Source organism: Procambarus clarkii, chromosome 6 (genome assembly GCF_040958095.1).
Source record: "Procambarus clarkii isolate CNS0578487 chromosome 6, FALCON_Pclarkii_2.0, whole genome shotgun sequence".
NCBI lineage: Eukaryota > Metazoa > Arthropoda > Malacostraca > Decapoda > Cambaridae > Procambarus > Procambarus clarkii.
In genome coordinates, this window is record NC_091155.1 from 24973012 (window position 1) to 24991101 (window position 18090).

At 43.4% G+C, this 18090-nt stretch overlaps 1 protein-coding gene across 1 annotated transcript in view; it reads left to right on the forward strand.

Annotated features, from left to right (window-relative positions):
- nompC (no mechanoreceptor potential C) overlaps positions 1–18090 on the forward strand; it is a 64289-nt gene that overhangs the window by 22063 nt on the left and 24136 nt on the right. The window contains exons 4-13 of the mRNA XM_069310956.1: positions 710–913; positions 5200–5305; positions 8142–8312; positions 9156–9280; positions 10356–10449; positions 12509–12720; positions 13355–13477; positions 14202–14339; positions 16327–16413; positions 17045–17221. Of these exons, the coding sequence (XP_069167057.1) occupies positions 710–913; positions 5200–5305; positions 8142–8312; positions 9156–9280; positions 10356–10449; positions 12509–12720; positions 13355–13477; positions 14202–14339; positions 16327–16413; positions 17045–17221 (1437 nt within the window). The remainder of the gene's footprint in view (positions 1–709; positions 914–5199; positions 5306–8141; positions 8313–9155; positions 9281–10355; positions 10450–12508; positions 12721–13354; positions 13478–14201; positions 14340–16326; positions 16414–17044; positions 17222–18090) is intronic.

Below are 18090 nucleotides of genomic sequence, written 5' to 3' on the forward strand. Positions count from 1 at the left end.
GATGTCGTAAGTCAGTCAGGCTGAGGGTAAGTGGATTCTTAGGAAGAAATTTCTAGCTTCCAGGAATCTCGAGGGTAACCTTGGGAGATACATATGGCAGGAGGTTTAAGTTATTGTGGTTGGTACACAGCATGAAGAGCTCTCCAACTTGGTACTCTTAGCTTGTCCTTGGTGCTAATGGCTTGTTAGAGTAGTGGTGATGGTGATAGTTATTGCCTTAGATGCAGAAATTAGGTTATAGTGTACTGTAAACTTCCCCAGTACACTAGGGGAAGTTTACAGAAGCCTTACACAAGTAAACTCACTACACACAAATGTTGCAATTGTAACCCATCTTCCTTCGTACGTATAAAGAAATGCAAAATTTTTTGTAATATATAAAAGCATACAAGAGCATTAGCTGCATTTTGTTTAGACTTAAAACAAAAAACACAAAATAGAGGGGTGAACAGGTGCATTAGTGTGAAAGAAACTCTGCTCATTTGTTTCCGCCTCCGCCGGGGCTCGGTCCCCCGGACCCTAAGACTACGAATCCCGAGAGCTGTCCACTCACCACGTCAGGTGTGTGTGTGTGTGTGTGTGTGTGTGTGTGTGTGTGTGTGTGTGTGTGTGTGTGTGTGTGTGTGTGTGTGTGTGTGTGTGTGCGACCATCTTAGCCTTAAGATAGACTAAGATGATCACGTAACTAACCTGTTGTGGTTGCTTACAGCGGGGAGACATTCCCCTCTTCCTGGCGGTGGAGGCGAGCCACCAGGGGCTGGTCCGGGAGCTGGTCTTCCACCACGGCTCAGACCAGGTGAAGTCGGTCCGCGGCCTCTCCAGAGACACCGCCCTCCACATCGCCTGCCGGAAAAAAGACACGGATATGGTCCGAATCCTGGTCGAGGCGGGCTCCAACACCGACGCCCAGAATGTAAGTAGATTCGCTCGCGTTAATACACTCTAGGGTAGGGTGTCTAGCTCCTGGTACGACTGAACGGATGCTTGGGTTGATCCTCTGCCTTGGTAGCTATGTTGTTTGCAAATACTTGCACATTCGTTCCTGGTTCTATTGGACATGTCGAAGGGGTAGAGGGAAAAGGTAATCATAAGGCCTAGATAAATAATAATCGAGGCTTGTGGCATTAATCAATGCCTTCCTATATTAAAAAAAAGGACTTTCAAGTATTTTAGAAACCTTTGAAGACTAAGTTTTATATACTATTGGAAACATTTGGTTACATGGATAAACGTAATTCATTTTAATATGTAAGGTGCATGATTCAGCATAGTTCATCTAAATTGGATAAGCTGTAGAGATGATAGCTAGAATGGAAGCCCTCGGTGGTATATCAAAGAAGCATTTCCCCTCTCCTGAAGGTAACTCACCATAATAGCCACAGCAATTGGAGGGTAATTACTGTAGATTATATACTAAACGAAATGCAACTTTAGTGACCATCTTTAACTGCTCACCAAACCGCTTTTGCAACAGGCTTCATCACCCTGGGAATATGTCATAATATTTTTTTACGGCCTTCTGGTATGGTTATTTGAATCTCTGGGTAGATATTTACGTAAGAGAGAGAGAGAGAGAGAGAGAGAGAGAGAGAGAGAGAGAGAGAGAGAGAGAGAGAGAGAGAGAGAGAGAGAGAGAGAGAGAGAGAGAGAGAGAGAGAGAGAGAGAGATTAGCCATCATGTCCACCGACCCAACTTCCCCTTCTTCTCGTCATAACAAAAGAAACCAAACTTCTTGTTTGCATGCTAATTCCCCGACAAGTGGCTCCACCAGCACTGCTTTTTTTCGCCTCACCGACTCAAGTGCGTGCGGTTACGTCCCCCAACGCTCGTATTTATCATGTTGTCTATTCAGAGATTTGAGTTTTGTGACCGGAGGGGTTGGTAAGGAGGAAGCGGAAGGTAGTGGAAGGCGGAAATGTTGGAGGTTTAGTAAGTATTACTGAGTTAAACCAGTATTACTGTAGAACATGGCAAGGACATATGAGAACAAGGATCTGGAATAGGTCGAATAGGATCCTCCATCGAAGGAAAGGAATGTAGAATGTATTCCCCCCCCCCTTCCACAGCCTACATCTTCAAGCTCAACAAGCCACAAAGTGGGACAGAAAACTAATGTTATTCACCCATAGGGATATAAATACATGGAACCGCCTACCTGTCGAAGCCGTAAATCCAAGACAGTTTCAGTTTAAAATCCAGATAGAAAAATCCTATTGGAACAATTGCGGTTGAGGAGGTGGGGGGGGGGGCTATTGATAGGCCGCCGGCTTCCTGTTCCCGTCCAGGTCACTATGGATGTAGAGAGCCTTTGGTAAATTTGTAAATATAATTATGTAAACAAAACGCTATATAAAGGTGTCAGTTAGCACATTAGGCTTTAGGTTTCCAATAATAACAATAATGAATTAATAATAATTAATTATTTGAATAATAATAAATATTTCATAATTAATAATTGATTAATAATCTTGAGAAAATCTGTAAGAATTTATTATAATTGATTAATAATCTTGAGAAAATCTGTAAGAATTTATTATAATTGATTAATAATCTTGAGAAAATCTGTAAGAATTATGAGGAGGATTCGAACCTGCACACTTGGTACTACAAGTATACGTCCTAGACCACTACACCACGACATGGTAAAAATAATATATCCTGGGACTCAAATGAATCCTCGGGGGGTGGGGGGGGGTCATGAGGCTTCCACTGAAGCCCAATCAGGGTTTCACGCAACGCTCCCCACCCTCCATGTGATTTCATTGTGCATTAGAAGAGAAGCATTACTTTAGAGAAGCATTAGAAGCATTACTTTAGAGAAACATTAGAAGAGAAGCATTTACTCCTGGACCACAGCCAGAGTGCATGGCGGGCAATGAGTGAAACCCCTGATTGGGCTCCAAATGAAGCCTCAGAAACCCCCCCCCTGATTGGGGTCCAGAGGAAGCCTCAGAAACCCCCCTGATTGGGGTCCAGAGGAAACCTCAGAAACCCCCTGATTAGGCTTCAGAGGAAACCTCAGAAACCCCCTGATTAGGCTTCAGAGGAAGCCTCAGAAACCCTGGAGGATTCAGTAGAATCTCAGGTCGCATTACTTTAGACCATGTCGTGGTGTAGTGGTCTAGGGCGTGTGTTTGGGCGTACCAAATGTACGGGTTCGAATCTCCTTCTGGCAAGAATAATAATAATAATAATATTTTATTAATAAGATATATCCAAAAGATTATAATACAGTGAACCTTTACTAGCTACAGAGTTTATTTATTTAATAAAGCTAAAATTTACGCACTAGATTTTTTTTAGGTAAGGAATTGGATATTTGTACATTCCTTTTAACAATTTGGTAAAGAGGTACTTGTGCACCAGACATCACAAACTGGTGCCAAAGTACATTTACTTTTGCACCAATTTGTAATGGCTGGAAGTGTCTTACATGAACTTGGAAGACATTTGTTTTTACCCTTCAGGAAGAAATGTGTTCAAAATTTAGTGTAAATAAACTTTATTATAGTTATAGCTATAACATTATTTAAGTAATTTTCTATGACAATTTAAAGAAAGAAAACTTGTAAAACCATAGACTAATCTAAACTGTAAAACTTACTATTTGCCGAGACATCCCTGCACATATAATCCTAAAGAGCTGGCTTAATAGCAAATTATTTAATAATTGATAATCCTTTACCGTTTATTTACGAGCCTAGATTAATGCAAGCAACCATTAGCGTATCGCTGGCCTCGATGACGTACACTAAGAGATAGGACCCTCAGCCCCCCTTCACCGACCACACCCACGGACTATACCGCTCCCCTTTGTTAATTATATATTAATGAAAACAAAACTCGGTAATTATATCGACAGCGTCCTTGGTTTACTTTAGTTGCTGACTAATATGTAAACCCCCCCCCCCCCGTGTAGTGAGGATAAGGCACACGTTGTTGTTGTTGTTTTAGATTCAGCTGCTTAGAACAAAAGTTGCAAGTAGCACGGGCTATGGTGAGCCCGTAGTGGACTTGCCTGGCACAGGAGCGGGGCTGTAACTTGTTATATAAGGCACTCTCACATGTGCACATATACAGGAAGAGGGTGGTGGGGGGGGTGAGAAGGAGAGTTGGAAGCCCAAAACCATTCTTCAACTGGTTTACCTGAATTTACCTGAGGGGTCATCATTTCTCTAGTGGCCTCGAAGATGACAGAAAGCCGGTGGTTTGTCAAAAGTCCTTGTCAATGACTACATGTCGAGGCAAGAATTCGAACTGGACAGAAATGGTTGGGCTGCCTTGCCCAACAAATGGTTGGGCAGGGCAGCACAACCATTTCTGTCCTGCTCGGGATTCGAACTCGGATTTCTCGATTGTGAGTTGATAACGAACCCGACTGTACTACCGAGAACCCATATATATATTATATAATAGTCACACCATAACGGATATACCACTATAAATATCATATAGTGATCACACTCCACCATATCAACCCAATGTTAGAGGTCACTTAGCAAGACACACACATAGCACGTATTGGCTTTCAGACATAACTGACCCTAACTACACGACTCTGTCAAGGTCATTATCGCGTGTAAACACAAATACACATAAGCCATAACTCCATTGCCTTGGGATATTATTTATTGGCACACCTGGCGAGAGCGTTTGGGCTAATGTGACACTTTGTGATAAAATGTCAAGGGATGGATCTCAGTTTTACTTTTGCCCTTGAAAAGAATTAGTTTAAATTTAGGTTTATTTATATATGTCAGGATCTTACTTACGAATGTTAGCAAAGGGGTCTAAATCAAGATCATACCCACGAATGTTAGTGAAGAGGTCTAGGTAAAGATCATACCCACGAATGCAGGCGATGAGTCACAATAACGTGGCTGAAGTATGTTGACCAGACCACACACTAAAAGTTGAAGGGACGACGACGTTTCGGTCCGTCCTGAACCATTCTCACAATCGACTTGAGAATGGTCCAGGACGGACCGAAACGTCGTCGTTCCTTCAACTTCTAGTGTGTGGTCTGGTCAACATACCCACGAATGTTAGTGAAGGGGTCTAGATCAAGATCATACCCACGTATGTTAGTGAAGGGGGGGGGGGGGTCTTGGTGAGGATCCGCCACGAATGGAGCATCAGACGTGCTACAATGATCCTTCTAACACCACATTGTCTCTCTCCCTGTGGACGTGTTGCAGTCGGCGGGACAGACGCCACTCCACATTGCCGCTGAAGAAGGAGACGAGCCCACCGTCAAGTTCTTCTACACCGTCCACGCGAACCCCAACATCATGGATAAGTTTGGTAAGTCTCTCCACGCAACTACTCTATTATCCCAGTCAGGTTTTCAGGCGCTATTGGTGTTGATCTATAAGTCGTAATTCGGCTGCTTGGTAATTCCTTGTTATTTTGGCGAAGGCTGCTTCTGCGAAGTAGTTCGGAACGATTTGTGGAGTACTGTATGTTCCTTACGTCTCATGGAGCTGTAAGTAGCAGACATGTACACACACACACACACACACACACACACACACACACACACACACACACACACACACACACACACACACACACACACACAAGCTATTTAACACAAGGGGCACACGCACTTGGGGACACAGGTGGAAACTGAGTGCCCAAATGAGCCACAGAGATATTAGAAAGAATTTTGTTAGTGTCAGAGTGGTTGACAAATGGAATGCATTAGGCAGTGATGTGGTGGAGGGTGACTCCAAACACAGTTTCAAGTGTAGATATGATAGAGCTCAATATGCTCAGGAACCTGTACACCAGTTGATTGACAGTTGAGAGGCGGGACCAGAGAGCCTGAGCTCAACCCCCGCAAGCACAAATAGGTGAATAGGTGACTACACACACGTTTCCACTGCTTGGCAACAAACCAAGAAGAGTAAAACAATAGACGCGTCCTCCATCAATAGTTTTTATAAAGTCTATGTATCATATACCTGATATAACTCAAGGGAGGCTCGTATTGTATTATACAGGCCTATATATTATTATAGTATTGTCTGTATTAAACTTTCGACGCATAAAAAAAAAAAAAACTGGGCCCAGGGGATGTTGCTAGGCCTAGCAAACATTTGTGTTAGGTGGGAGCAACTGTCAGTAGTAATCTGGAATTTGCTCTCTACACATACATTTGGTTTTGCTTTTGACAATCAGGGACCGTGGGTTATCTTGAGGTTATCTTGAAATGATTTCGGGGCTTCAGTGTCCCAGGCCTCCACCCCCCAGGAAGAAGCCCGTGACAACTGACTAACACCCAGGTACCTATTTTACTACTAGGTAACAGGGGCATAGGGTGAATGAAACTCTGCTCATTGTTTCTCGCCGGCACCTGGGATCGAACCCAGGACCACAAGATCACAAGTCCAGTGTGCTGTCCGCTCGGCGGACAGGCTCCCCTGGGATTGATTCCCAGCCGGGATAGAAATGGCTGGGGACGTTTCCTTTCACGTAATACCCTCCCTGTTCACCTTCCAGTAAATAGGTGTCCGGGTGATAAAGGCAGCTGTTGTGGGAAGGGTTTTGCATCCAGTGAAATGGTCAGTAGTTCGACCTTGCGGGGGTGGACCTCGATACAATTCTAAAGGACATATATATTCACAGGCTTCCTGTCACCGGACAAAATGACTCAATTACACACGTTTTATCACGCTCTCCTAACGAAGCACATACTGAAGACACGAACCTCACACACACACACACACTCTTAGCCTGCTCCCCCGCCCCCCCTTCGCTAGTCTTAACCTTACCTCACCCCCCTCGCTAGTCATGACCTTTACAGTTCATTAGTACTTAAAAAGACGCCCGAATCAGCGCTCTCGTGACGCAATGGAAGTCTAACCCTTTCTTATCTCAAATGTATCACTATACACACGTGTGTTCACCGAGTGTGTATACTGCGCCGAGCACACATACAACCACACTCGTACAACCCAGCGGCAACAGATCACAGCATTAATAAAACCCAATGTCTATAGCAGATAACGCTTACACAACACAACGCTTGAAGAACTCAAAGCTTAAAGGACACAACGCTTACAGAGCGTCACGCTTACAGAACATAATCTAAACAGAGCCCTAAACTTTATCCGAATATCTTGAGAACACTCAAGAGCCGGTTTTTTAGGAGCCGGTCGGCCGAGCGGACAGCACGCTGGACTTGTGATCCTGTGGTCCTGGGTTCGATCCCAGGCGCCGGCGAGAAACAATGGGCAGAGTTTCTTTCACCCTATGCCTCTGTTACCCATCAGTAAAATAGGTACCTGGGTGTTAGTCAGCTGTCACGGGCTGCTTCCTGGGGGTGCAGGCCTGGTCGAGGACCAGGCCGCGGGGACACTAAAGCCCCGAAATCATCTCAAGATAACCTCAAGATAACTCACAGAACACTACGCCTTAACTGAACTACACCACAGTGCTCACACATGATCCAAGAGTGAGAAAGAACACCTTTTCACCCAAAAAATTATTCCTGAATTAAACTTATTAATTAATGAGTTGAATTAAAAACAAGTACAAACAGTATGTATAAATCAGGAAGAAGCTCATTCAGCTGTTTCTATTGTACAAACTTTCACTACATTAGTTACGCTTAAAACTGCATATTGTGAACTCTCAGTATTAAAAATACTCAAATAATTCTTATAAAGTTATGTTTCAATAAAGTTTTTTCGAGATGTTATTGATAAATGTTAGCTCTGTTTGATAGGTAGCCCCAATCACCCCACGAATCCCAATCACTCCACGAATCCCAATCGCCCCACGAATCCCAGTCACCCCACGAATCCCAATCACTCCACGAATAAATATCATATCAGCTCCGTTCTAACGCTTCTAAGTTTATGTTTACTCGAATGGTGATTTCTTTAAATATTTTTACAGCCCATGAATCCATAAACTCCGCCCTTTTGCCCAACAGATTCCTTCCCTTGGCTAATAGCCCCCCTTCTCCCTTAGCTGGAGTACCCCTTTAATACATTACCACCGAACTGCACAGTAGCCGTATCTCTAATATTCGCACGCCCTCTCCCTTCCTTACCCCTTCAAGTTACTCCTCCACGCCCACTAACTTTACCTCGTTCTCCTTACTCCTCCACCCTCTTCCCCCCGACGGTAGATCGCACGCCCATCCACGTGGCGGCGGAGAACGGCTTCACGCCCGTCGTCGACCTCCTGGCGGAGAAATACAAGGCTTCAGTGATGGACCGGACCAAGGATGGTTCGACATTAGTGCATATTGCATCCCTACACGGCCACCCTGACACCGTCATGGCCTTCCTCAGGAAAGGTGAGAGAGAGAGAGAGAGAGAGAGAGAGAGAGAGAGAGAGAGAGAGAGAGAGAGAGAGAGAGAGAGAGAGAGAGAGAGAGAGAGAGAGAGAGAGAGAGAGAGAGAGAGAGAGGAATAATTCTGTGTGGGATGCTGAAGCGAAAGAGAGAAAAATCTCTTTTTTTTGGGTGTGGGTGGGAGTCATTTCCATAGCTAATTATAATCGTTTCCTATGTTAATTTTCAAGCAAATACGAACGAGTTCACTGGATCTTACTTCAATACTTATTTTCAGTGTATATCCTTAAAATATATTTACCTGTGATAATAAATAATAATTCCTTTATCAAGAATCTAAGTAAAAGAAAATATACATTTTGTGGATCTAATTGAAACAGAATAAATTAACTGCATTTTAAATTAATTACATTTCTAACAAGTGTATATTTTTTGCTTCAAGAATGATACAAATTTATACAGCAGGATTCCTGGTAAACCTTCTATACACTAGTTTAGCCGGAGTTTACAGGTCCTCCACAGGTTCTAGGTAAACCTGGTGCACACTTGTAGCCTAAGTTTACAGGCCCTCGGCCGGATCCTGGTAAACCCTCTTATACAGTAGCCAGAGTATTCAGGCACCTGGTAAACTTCGTCTACACTACCAACCAGAATATACAGCTCCTCAGCCACGTGAAACTAGTATCCTGCTAAAGGTTTCTAATCTCTTACTAGCTAATCTAATTTCTTACTAGCTAATCACTAAACTAGTAAGCACACACCCTAGGCTATCTGGCTTTCACACAGGTGTGTATTGACACACATCTGCCGGACACTAATCAGCGTGTGTCTCGTGGTCATCCACAGGTGTGCCCCTACACATGCCCAACAAGAGCGGGGCGCGGTGCATACACACAGCAGCTCAGCGTGGACACGTTGGCGTTGTCAACGCCATCCTGCACAAGGGAGAGCACGTCGATGTCACTACCAACGTGAGAGCTGGGGATTTGGGATTTATTTTGACCTTTTCTGCACACTTAAACATCTTTAATGGAGTCGAACGCCTTCCCATGACCTCGAAAGCCCTTCCTCTTGACCTACAAAGTCCTTTTCCTTGACCCCATAAACCCCTTTCTCTTGATCCACAATCCCCTCCCTTCCCTTCCCCTCGACCCACAAATTCCCCTACTCACCTTGACCTTCGAACCTATCTGGTACATGCATTACCGACTGTAACATGATTGGGTTTATAAAGAATATCTCAACCCGAAGTATTGCATGCTTCAATATATTTGTTCTTCAAAGGTTCGTTTGCAATATATTTTTTTTCGAGATTCATTGTGTTCTTGTTATATTGTGAACTTTGATCTTTTTAGTGCAGTTCACATTGGGTTTTACATATAAGATATGTACCTGGTGTCATAAAGGTTAATGATCAAATGGCTTTATTAAGCTTTCTGCTTTGTCGTTAGTTTTATATTCATTATTATTTTCCATTGCTTTCCAAAGCTCTGTACTGACCAAAGATCTGTATAATTACAGAATACATTGAGATATAAATAATTTGTGCTTTGTACTGTAGTGGAGTGTTTCATTAGTTGCTAGTTGATACAGGGTTAAGGGGTATATCTTGAGGTTATCTTGAGATGATTTCGGGGCTTATAGTGTTTCCCCGCGGCCCGGTCCTCGACCAGGTCTCCACCCCCAGGAAGCAGCCCGTGACAGCTGACTAACACCCAGGTACCTATTTACTGCTAGGTAACAGGGGCATAGGATGAAAGAAACTCTGCCCATTGTTTCTCGCCGGCGCCTGGGATCGAACCCAGGACCACAGGATCACAAGTCCAGTAAGCTGTCCGCTCGGCCGACCGGCTCCCTTTAACCGGGTAGTTTAGGTGTATAGAGTTGCTCTCTGGCATCTCTCTAAGTACTGGTCATCTAGTGCCACAACTCTCTGCCACCTCTCTCTATCCTCTTCATTTTCTCCTTGTCACCCTCGCATCTCCCGCTTCACCTTTTTATCTGACACCCTCGCCACGAAGTTGACCCCATGATGTCCTCCCTCAGGACGGCTACTCCGCCCTCCACATAGCTGTCAAGGCCGGCAAACCAGCGATGGTGGAAGCTCTTCTGGGCCACGGCGCCGACCTCACCATGCAAGGTAAGTCTCTCATGTTACTCTGTATCTCGTATCTTTATTGAGTAATTCAGCTTCGAGTACCGCCGTTCCTTCTCACTAGATAACGGAGGCTCTTACCAGTGCAGATATCTTAGGAATTTTGAGCTTTTCTTGGTGTCAGTAATATTCCTCACATTCATCTGCATCTTCGAGTTTACCTTGCAATAGAGTGCATATATTCATGAGCTCAACATCTCTCCCTGGTAGCACAGTGGGTTACGCTCTCGGCTCACAATGCGGGTTTCAGTTTTACGGACAGGACGGAAACTGTTAGGCCCATTTCCTTTCACCTGATACTTGCGTTAGGCAACTGTTGTGGGGTTTGCATTCCAGGGAAGATCAGTAGTTAGGGGGGGACTTAATAAGTCTTAATAGACTTATAAGCCTTAGTAGAAGCTTTCTGCTCCCCTGATGGTGGTCAATAACGTTGCGTAATTTAAACACGTTGTTATTCCTCATTAACAACTATCTGTAGTTAAATCACAAATTGATTTTGCATAAGAAGCGCACTCGGCAGCGCCTACTTTCTTGCAATTAAGAATAGATGCTGCAACACGATTTCCGAATCGTTGTGTGTGAAGGGTTGATTAACATACTCTTCCTTCCTAATCCTCTTAGCTAATATGATCAGTAATAACGTCAAAAGACTGGGGACTTTTCTAAGCTGTTCGCTAGCATGATATAAAAAAATGACCCGAATCACCACAATTAACTACTTTGTAAAAATCTGTAGGAGCCGTGATGAGGGTTCGAACCTATACGGTGGGTGTTCCCACACACACACACACGCTTCTAGCCACTAGACCACGACATGGTATAAGGATTGCAACCTGGAGTTCTACTGAATACACGAGAGTTTCCTGAGCCTTCCACTGAAGTCGGAACAGGATTTTCACACAATCCCCAATGCCCTCTGGCTCTGTCGTCCAGACAGGTTCTGTCCCTGACACCCTTCTGTCAATACACAGAGAGTAATCACACTAAGGTGACTGTATCAATGTGAAAATCTGTAGGAACACACACCGCATAGGTTGGAATCGTCTTTACGGCTCCTACTGTTCTTCTCACTGATGCAATCACGTTAATGTGAGGCCTCTCCGTGTATTAACTACCTTCTTGGTGTGTGTAGCTGTCTACTATAGGCCTCACCTGTCACGTCAACCAGTCACTCACAAGTTTATTTATTCAATCAATTACACATATTTTTTTCCAGCACTTAATTAGAAATGACAGCGAACAGTTACAATTTAATTAAAAGATGTAATAAAATGAATAAATAGAAACACATTTAAAAGAAAAAATAGTTTCATAGAGAAGAGGTGGGTAGTTATCAGGAGAAAACACTAAGCCGTTACGACTATACAGTTTAATGCTAAGAAATAATCACCTAGAGAAGAGTGTTTCGTGAACCAGGAGTCTGAATCTGTATTTTTAATTTTTTTGAGGGTCAAGATTCGCGCCCTCTGTATGGCTGTGGGTGAAGCACCCTGTCCTCACATTTATTCTGCCGCATATTTGATGCTATCGTCTATAGCGACGACAGTTCGGTTCATTTATGAAGTTCAAAGAAGCACAACATTGACTTTCTTTCATACTACTGAGACTCGGCGCTGATAAGTTAAGTGGTTTACAGACGGTGACATGCGCTTCTTGTCATGCAAAAACCCCCAAGAAATTGACAAGTCCAAAATGGACAAGTCCAAATTGACAAGTCCAAAATTGACAAGTCCAAAATTGACAAGTCCAAAATTGACAAGTCCAAATTGACAAGTCCAAAGTTGACAAGTCCAAAATTGACAAGTCCAAATTGACAAGTCCAAAAATCCAGTCCAAAAAATAGATTTGGACTTGAGGAAGGACCATTCCGCACCCCCGGGTCTGTTATTAACCCTCCTCATAGTACGTCGCATTTTAACGGAATCAACCGATCCGTTCAAAATGAGACATATTGATAAGCATTAAAGCATTTCTGTCAAAATTAACGTATTCTATGTGTCGGCCTCGATGGGTCAGAGAGCTCATGCCTCCCTCTCTGCTGCAGGAGGAACCGGAAGGGAGTCTGCTCTTCACCTGGCGGCGAGGGTCAAGGACGGGGAGAAGTGCGCCGAGATGCTCCTCAAGTCCGGCGCCGACGCCAACTTGCCCAAGGACGACGGCCAGACGCCCCTCCATCTAGCGGCTTACAACGGTAACTTGAAGACTCTCAAGCTTCTACTCGAGGACGACAGTGCTAAGCCACTAATACAATCCAAGGTATACCTCCCAAGTCACTTCTGGAGGCCAGGATTGATCAAGCATTGACGTGGTCCCCCTACGAAACCTGTATATCTTTCCTAATGGCTGTTTTGTCTACATTTAATAAAGAGTTTACAAGCTAAAGAAACTTTGCAACCCAAGATTATTATGGTTGCAAACAACCTCTTGACGCCTCGGAGCTAAAAAAAAAAAATAATAAATACAGACTACGCCGCCACGATCGAAAAAAGATGCACAGGTTTCGTAAGTGTAAATGTAAATGTAACCTTCTGTAAGTAAATGCTTGATGAATCTTGGCGCTGGTTTTATCTGCTAGTCTCTGTAAATGTGTGTATGCTAATCAATAATGGCAAAGTTTGTGTTCGAAATATATTCGAACACAATTCTTGGCGTGATGATATACAGCCTTCAGTGGATAGGCCTAAGCTAAATGCAGGTGCAATTGGAGCCTCAGAAGGCCAAAGGGAATCAATAATAAAATAGGGTCTAAAGAGTCCGCCGCACCCGTAGTAGAATCTAATAATCAAAGGTAATCCCAACTTGGGATGATCCCAATGAAGATCTTCACAACACTTGATCTTAATTATCTACTTATTTATTCCATGTACGTGTCTTTGTCTTGCACCTCTAGGCCGGAGAGACGTCGCTGCACTTGGCGTGCTCGTCTTGTCGGGTGGAAGCGGCCAAGATGTTGATTGAACATGTTCTTAAGAAGAGTGGCAAGGAAGCTGTCGCTAAGATGGTGAACACAAAGGTGAATATCTTGCGAGATAGACTTTTTTTATGGTTTGGCTTTCCTAAGAGGTCAGGCATTATTTAAAGTGGTTCTCCTGCAAAGTCAGGCTTTTGTAGGTGGGTATCTTGCAAGGTCAGTAATTTTATGATGGGTATCTTGCAAGATAGGCTTTCTGAGACGTTCCTCTTCTGCAAAGCCATGTTTATTTTTGTAGGTATATTCTCCTGCAATGTAGCTATCTTTTCAGTGTGTTCTCTAATATGATAGATTTCCTGATCAATTATATCTGATATTTCACAAGTTGCATAATTGTTTTCTCAGCTATGCCAAAAGTTAATGACAGCAACATGTTTAGCTGTCAAGATTGTCAGGAAAGTTTCGTAAAATATAGAAAAAGACTGATTAAAGGCTTGTTTTTACATCAATTTTGAAGGTTTGCCGTGTCCTATACTGTTCTTACTCTCATAATATTCTTAGAAACTTTCCCAAATAATAAGTAAATCTTCGTAGCAGGATCGGGCTCGAACCCGCGTAGGTAATTCTCCAATTTATCATTACTAACCACCCGAGAAAAACTAATTTCCCTAGAACCACGTGTCCTCAATATATATATATATATATATATATATATATATATATATATATATATATATATATATATATATATATATATATATATATCCCCACCCCCATAGATACATCACATTCTTGTGGTTTCATTGTGCACGTGATTGGCCTTCAGAATAACCTGGGAGAAACGGCGCTCCACTACGCCGGGAGAGTCAACAAGAAGAACGCCACGTACAAGGCCGGTGAGGACAGGGAGATGGCCAACCTCCTCCTCACCAACGGGGCTCACCTTATGGTCGTCACCACCAAGGTAATATATATATAAATATAAACCTGTGTGTATATCACGAAAATAAACACGTGATTAAAAATGTGACAGTGTCAGACCACGGAGGAAAATTGAAACAGGAATTTCCTTAAGTACTTTCGTATATTAAGACATCTTCAGAAGGAGTCCTTCTGAAGATATATTAATATACGAAAGTACTTAAGGAAATTCCTGTTTCAATTTTCCTCCGTGGTCTGATTGATTGATGAAGATTAAGCCACCCAAAAGGTGGCACGGGCATGAATAGCCCGTAAGTGGTGGCCCTTTTGAGCCATCACCAGTATCAATAGATGATATCCGTGGTCTGACACTGTCATAAATATATACCTGTGTTGTGAGTCTTCCAGCACCGCTCCTGTGCCAGGTAAGTCCACTACGGGCTCATCATAGCCCGTGCTACTTGCCCCGCTCCTGTGCCAGGTAAGCTACGGGCTCATCATAGCCCGTGCTACTTGCCCCGCTCCTGTGCCAGGTAAGCTACGGGCTCATCATAGCCCGTGCTACTTGCCCCGCTCCTGTGCCAGGTAAGCTACATGCTCATCATAGCCCGTGCTACTTGCCCCGCTCCTGTGCCAGGTAACCTACATGCTCATCATAGCCCGTGCTACTTGGAACTTGTTCCGAGTAGCTGAATCTATAACAACACATCAATGAGAGTCTTCACGTCTTACGGGCTATTCATGCCCGTGCCACCTCTAGGGTGGCTTAATCGTCATTAATCAATCGTCATCTTTACGTCAGAATTGCTTTCGGAAACATAGCTTCCCCGGCGTTGGTTACTAACGAGGGTTCTCTCAATACTTGGAATTTGGTTAAATAGTGATCGCAAACGTTATCTTGAAAGTTTTCTTAAAATAAGGTGCAAAGTGTTGCAAGAAGCTTCGTCTATTAGCAATCATTATTTTGACAAGATGAGAAATTGATATCCACAAAAAAAGAACCTTCCAGGTTTTTTATACAACGTATGAGAGAATCACTCTTGAGTATGCAGTCGTAGTATAAAAACCTCATATGCTTTTTACATGAGTTCAGGAGTGCATAGTTCTACCCACATGTGTCCAGGAAACCACAATGCTACTCATATGTGTCCAGGAATGCCCACTGACTCCCATATGTGACCAGGAATGCCCACTGACTCTCATATGTGTCCAGGAATGCCCACTGACTCTCATATGTGTCCAGGAATGCCCACTGACTCTCATATGTGTCCAGGAATGCCCACTGACTCTCATATGTGTCCAGGAATGCCCACTGACTCTCATATTTGTCCAAGAGTGAAACTCAATTTATAAAATAAGTAAAAAAAAGATATCGGATTTGAGGGCAAATGCTAAGGGCTCTAGTTTATAGATACAATAGTAAACTTGTGGAGTGGAAAAAGATGTTCTTAAACAGTTGTAACGGAAGGAAATATAAAAATGGTGCTTAGTTCTTTCTTTAAAAGAAAATGTTTAAGATGTATTAAAACTGAGTATAGCAGGTAGGTATGGCTGATATGTATGGCAGGTAGAAATGGCAGATATGTATGGCAGGTAAGTATGATAAGGTAATATGTTTGACGTCCTTCGATTTCATGGCAAAGTGTGATGAAGGTGTGAACTTCTTAAGAGACATCTTAGTGTTCAGTCTCATAGAGACCTTCTCTGACATGTTGTGTTACGGAAGTTTTACAATTAGTTAGTTTCATGGTCAGATAATATACTGAACAAATACTGTCAGATAACTTCATATTTATGTTACTGATTTTCAAAGTTCTGAATTAGTGTTTTCCCCCCCTAGTAGTTAGCCCATAGCAACCCTCTTCTTTCTATATCTAAAGCAGGTATAACACCTGTTTCCCGCCCTGGTTCCATAGCACATATTTATTCGTCTGCTGTACCATCCATAACTGACATTATAGCTTTTATATGGAGCACATTTATCAGCAATAATAATGTTAATTTTTTTCTTTGGATATATTCTATTGCAGAATTCCGAAACTCCCATCCACTATGTGTCAACATCTGGCAATCAGGCTGTCTTGGATGAGATGCTTCAGTTTGCCCCCCAAGACAAGGTCAGTGCCATAGGAGAAAGGTCAGTGCCACAGGGGGAAGGTCAGTGCCACGGTGGGTTGGGTGTCAAACCAGTAAAGTAAGTCTTACAAGAAATTTTAGGAAGGGGAAAATTCTTAGTCTGCTAAATCGAGACAGAAATCGTCTTCTCATTTACCCACTGGTAAAGAAATAATTAAGGACAACAGGAAAGGAACAATTCGAAAATCAAAGGTCATAGCAACAGGAAAAGGTCACTGCAACGAGTCTAAGAGGGGTCATTACCGTTTAACAAGGTCAATACCTACCTTCTACCACATTATTTTTCTAGGTCCCTCCCCGTCGACTCGTACAGAGACAAACAAACTCAAATTTTGGAGTTCAAATATTCTCTCCTCTTTCTTTTGTACTTCTCTCTATGTATACTTACCTTCATACATTTACCTTGAGTGTATAGATTTAAATCAGCAATAAAAACTTAAAAAATTAAACCATGCAGTACTTTTTTCTCCTATTTTTGTGTATCAGAATTTAGGAAGCATGATTCAGTGATGTTTTGTATTTCTTTACACTGTTATTTTATACCGGTACTTTGACAACAAAAATACACCCATAACAATTCTAACATGCCGTTCTCATCCCTCCCCCCTACAGGTTCAGAAACTTGTAAACATGCAGTCGACGAAGGGCTGGTCCCCGTTGCTGAACGCCGCTGAGAACGGCCATGAAGGGATTGTTGCAACGCTGCTCGATCACCACGCTAGAGTCGACGTGTTCGACAGTGAGGGGAAGGCAGCGCTCCATCTGGCCGCAGAACGTGGCTACAAGCTGGTGAGCCAGCTAGGAGGTGGTGAATGTCTGGGTGGAAGGTGGTAAATGTCTGGGTGGAAGGTGGTGAATGTCTGGGTGGAAGGTGGTGAATGTCTGGGTGGAGGGCGGTGAATGTCTGGGTGGAAGGTGGTGAATGTCTGGGTGGAAGGTGGTGAATGTCTGGGTGGAAGGTGGTGAATGTCTGGGTGGAGGGCGGTGAATGTCTGGGTGGAAGGTGGTGAATGTCTGGGTGGAAGGTGGTGAATGTCTGGGTGGAGGGCGGTGAATGTCTGGGTGGAAGGTGGTGAATGTCTGGGTGGAAGGTGGTGAATGTCTGGGTGGAAGGTGGTGAATGTCTGGGTGGAAGGTGGTGAATGTCTGGGTGGAAGGTGGTGAATGCCTGGGTCCAGGGCGTCTAATGCCTGGATGCAGGGCGGTACGGTACGCACCTCAGAAGCAGTGAAATCTTACTTTAGTTCGATCCTTCTGTCCCTTACTTTTGCTAAGGCTACCTCTCTCCTTTTCCACAAACATACCCTCTTCTAGTTTACCTTTTATTACTCTCATAACTCTCTTTGACTCTTTTTATTGAGCACTCCTCTCCCTCCCACTTTCCTCCCTTCCTTTTTCATTCCCTTTCCTTGAACAACACCTAATATCCAAAATGTATACTTCTTTTCCACCTTAAGCCATCACAAACACCCATCCCTGTCCCTCCCCTCCTCTCCTATACCACTAACTCCATCATTCCCACTTTTCCGTCTGTCAAACTCTCTTTCCCATCCCTCTTACACACATATCTTTCTCTACCTTTTCACCATCTTACTACTCCTCTTGCCCTCTCTCCCTCAGGTGTGAGACCTTCACTACATCCTCCTCCTCCTCCTCCT